This window comes from Mandrillus leucophaeus, unplaced genomic scaffold, assembly GCF_000951045.1.
Source record: "Mandrillus leucophaeus isolate KB7577 unplaced genomic scaffold, Mleu.le_1.0 Scaffold895, whole genome shotgun sequence".
Lineage (NCBI taxonomy): Eukaryota > Metazoa > Chordata > Mammalia > Primates > Cercopithecidae > Mandrillus > Mandrillus leucophaeus.
This window is the reverse complement of record NW_012109752.1, coordinates 86,273-90,244: the sequence shown is the minus strand read 5'-3', so window position 1 is coordinate 90,244 and position 3,972 is coordinate 86,273. Positions and strand designations below refer to the sequence as shown.

At 41.5% G+C, this 3,972-nt stretch overlaps 1 protein-coding gene across 1 annotated transcript in view; it reads left to right on the top strand.

Moving 5' to 3' along the window:
- The window catches only part of GNL2 (guanine nucleotide binding protein-like 2 (nucleolar)), a 36,260-nt gene that overhangs the window by 12,439 nt on the left and 19,849 nt on the right, over nucleotides 1–3,972 (top strand). Inside the window, exons 7-8 of the mRNA XM_011969518.1 lie at nucleotides 913–1,101; nucleotides 1,540–1,653. Of these exons, the coding sequence (XP_011824908.1) occupies nucleotides 913–1,101; nucleotides 1,540–1,653 (303 nt within the window). The remainder of the gene's footprint in view (nucleotides 1–912; nucleotides 1,102–1,539; nucleotides 1,654–3,972) is intronic.

Genomic DNA, 3,972 nt, shown 5'->3' with positions numbered 1-3,972 from the left:
CTAAATTCCCTCCCATTGAGTGGTTCCTTTGGCTTTCGTGATTTTGTAGAAGAAAACTGATTTTGATGTATTGAACCTCTGTTGCCCAGAGTACAGACACCACTGCCTGTTCCATCCTCTTCCTTCTACAAAGAAACTTGGAAGACATACTAGCATTGATCTAGGGAACTGCATTGTTTAAAGTACTTGTATAAGAGTAACAGCTATCTTTTATTATACACTCATATAGTTATTACCTGTCAGTATTTTTTAAGATTTCCACCAAAGTAATATTCCTGTTTAGATTTATCATGCCTACTTAAAGTCACATGCAACATTTTAAGTTGTTTAGTCCACTCCTCTCCTTTTATAGATGAGGACTCTTGTCTAGAAAGGTTTAATGCTGTACCTAGCTCAACTAGCTTGTTAGTGAAGGAGGCTTTGTGTATCTTGATTTCTGATCCAGTGCTCTTTCACTGGCAGAGGTTTATGTCCATGCACTAATAATAACAACCTTCAGAAGAAAAATTTTCAAGCATAATCATGTAATTAAATAGTAACATAATAGAAAACGAGTACCGTGAAGGCAAGCTAAACTTTTCAGTTTTTTGTGAAATACACAAAACCTATAATATTACAAACTTAAAGATTGTATTACAAACTTAAAGAAGTCTAAGAAGTAATCCATAGTAGTTCAGTAATCCATAGTAGTTAGGAAATAAGTTGAGTTTCATCTAAGCTAGTTTTCCTGTTTTAAATTCAACAGGTTTCAAAAACCACAGGATGAAAAACCTTTTGAATTCTGATCGCTGGGCCTTGAGATTAAGTACGACCAACTCTGCCCAGAGACTGTTTTGAAGTTGTCTCTAAATGTTATTATTTTATTTTCCCCAGACTCCCTTAAATGTCATCCCTCTTTTATTTGTACTGTAGCACACCATTTTTGCCTCTCTGAATTTTCAGGTGATAGATTCATCAGATGTTGTAGTTCAAGTTCTTGATGCTAGAGATCCAATGGGCACTCGTTCCCCTCACATTGAAACTTACCTGAAGAAGGAAAAACCTTGGAAACACCTCATTTTTGTACTTAACAAATGTGACCTTGTTCCAACTTGGGCAACAGTAAGTACAACTACTCAACCAGAATAGACTATTAAGACATCTGTCAATAAGTCAGTTGTGGGTTTTTAGGCTAAAGTGTTTCACTGCTGAGATTGTAGTAATGGGAGTGCTCTCGTTGGAAATACAAAAGTGTGCTCATTGATGGTGGGCGGAGGCACCAGGAGACAGCTGCTGAGGCCACTGCCTGCTTCACATTATGCTCCATTAATTGCATTTAGTAACAATGAGGACATCTTTTGGAATACTGTTTTGTATTTATAAGACAAGACAAAAGCATTAACCATTATACTTGGAAAAACCATTTCAAAGAATTGTGGCTAACATTTTCGTTAGACAACATTATATTTGAAACAGTTCTGTAATTCAAGCTCTGATTCTTCCACATAATGTAAATAAATGAACTGCAGTTTACCAACATGTTTTCGTCTCTCCCTCTAGAAACGGTGGGTTGCTGTCCTCTCCCAGGATTATCCGACACTTGCTTTCCATGCAAGCCTTACTAACCCATTTGGCAAGGGAGCATTCATTCAGCTTCTGCGGCAGTTTGGAAAGGTATTGAGCCCTGATCTGTTTCTCCTGGAGTTGTGTAGCTGTGAGTTGGTGTAAGAATCTGTCTTGCCACGGCATAGCAGAAAGTTACCAATTTCTTAACTGGACATGGTTGTGCAGATCTGTAGTCCTAGCTACTCAGGACACTGAGGCAGGAGGATCGCTGGAGCCCAGGAGATCAAGGCTACAGTAAGCTATGATGGCAACACTGCACTCTAGCCTGGGTGACAGCAAAACCCTGCCTCTACAAAAAAAAGAAGATGTGGCCAGGCGTGGTGGCTCACACCTGTAATCCCAGCACTTTGGGAGGCTGAGGCAGGCAGATCACAAGGTCAAGAGTTTGAGACCAGCCTGGCCAATATGGTGAAACCCTGTCTCTACTAAAAATATAAAAATTAGTCAGGCGTGATGGCACACCCCTGTAGTCCCAGCTACTCGGGAGGCTGAGGCAGGAGAATCGCTTGAACCCGGGAGGTGGAGGTTGCAGTGAGCTGAGATTGTGCCACCGCACTGCAGCCTGGGCAACAGAGCGAGACTCCATCTCAAAGAAAAAAAAAAGAGAAGATGTAAAACTTCCAGAGTTGTAAAAACCACAGAGCGTCAGGATTATAAGAGATTCTGAAGTGTTTTCTTGCTCAGCCTTTGCCACCATCCGTGACCAGTGTTGCTTCCATTTCTGCCACAGCCCTGGCAGCTGACGTTTCATGCTCTGCTGGGCTTTGCAGTCCTGCTGTGCCTCCTCTGCCCATGGAGCCCATTCAGCTTCTATCTCCTCTGGTTGGAGAGGGCCCTGCCAAAATTCAAGCTTCAGATCCCTGGTCAGATGTCAGCTCCTGAGGGAAGCCCTGGAACCAGACTACCCTATCAAATGTTCTTAAAGCTTCATGCTCTGTGCCTGTCATTTTTAATTTGTATATTTAAGTTAATTCTACCTGGCTTCTAACAAAAGACACATGTCTGCTGTCCCACCCTTCCCCACTGTATAGAAGCAAATGCTTCCAATAGTTAGCTGTTCTGTTATTTTTCTCCATATTTTTAGTACATGCTTAGGATTTTTTGTTGATCTGTGCCTACTCCCCCACCCCCAGTTTAAGATGCTTATTAATTTCCTACTATGGAAAATGAGGATTTGCTTTCTTATAGCCATCCTCCCTCTGTATGTACTTCCCCCTGTATTGTTAGATGCCATTGTTGGGTTACAGTATTATTCATTCAGTGTTGGTTGGTGGTGGTAGTGGTTGTTGTTTTAATTTGGAAAGGAGAGCTTTATTTCTCATAAAGGGTTGCAGCCTGCAGGGTGGCCACTCTAACAGGCTGGGAAGAGTAACCTTGGCCATTCAACCTTTACACTGTCATGACTGTAACAGGTTAGTCACAGCTGATCCACATGGTGTGCTATGAGTATAATTCCTTTCTGATCGAAGCTTTTATTTTCACTGGTGTTACTTTGCTGTGTTCTATTTGCATCTGTCACTATCATGTTACCAAATTCTCTGATACAGTAGGAACTCTCAGTGCTTCCAGGCAGCACCAGTTCCCTTCGGTGGCCAGCACTCCGTCCTCTGCAGGGTTGGCCACTCTCCAGGCTGCTGCAGCGTCGTCTTTCTGGGATTTCCTTTCACTGTCATCCAGAGAATTCCCATGGCTGTTTTCCTGTATGGGAACTCTTGTTCATAGGACCTCTTTTCTTCTTTTCTGGTTTACTCCTTCCTTTCGATGGGACATATCTTCCAAAAGTTTCTTTAGAAGGAATACTTGGAAAGAACATTTTTGAGATACGCCTTGCATTCTGAGAATATCTTTATTAACGTCTTTATTCTACGCTTTATGCTGTTTTTCCTCAGAATACGGAAGTTACCACTACACTGTCTTCTGACTTCTGAGGAATCTGAGGCCATTCTGACCCCTCATACTTTGTGTGGCTGTGATGTCTCTTTTTGAGACAGGGTCTTGCTTTGTCACCCAGGCTAGAGTGCGGTGGCGCAACCTCAAACTCCTAGGCCCAAGCGATCCTCCTGCCTTGTTTTGGCCTTCTGAAGTGCTGGGATTACAGGTGTATGCCACCACGTCCAGCCGGTCTTTTCTTATTCTAAAATTTAAAATTTCTCTTGTTCTAAAATTTCACAGTGATGTGTCTTGAAGTGGGGCTTTTATTGCTTAGTGAGCTCGGCGTTTGATGAGACTTTAGTCTGATATTGTCTTACATTATTTCTTTGAAATTTTCTTTCCTCCCTCAGTTGTCTGTATTCTTGTTCAGAAATTTGCTTTTACCTCCTGGTTTAATATTTGAATTATATTTTCTTTTTTTTTTTTTTTTTTTTT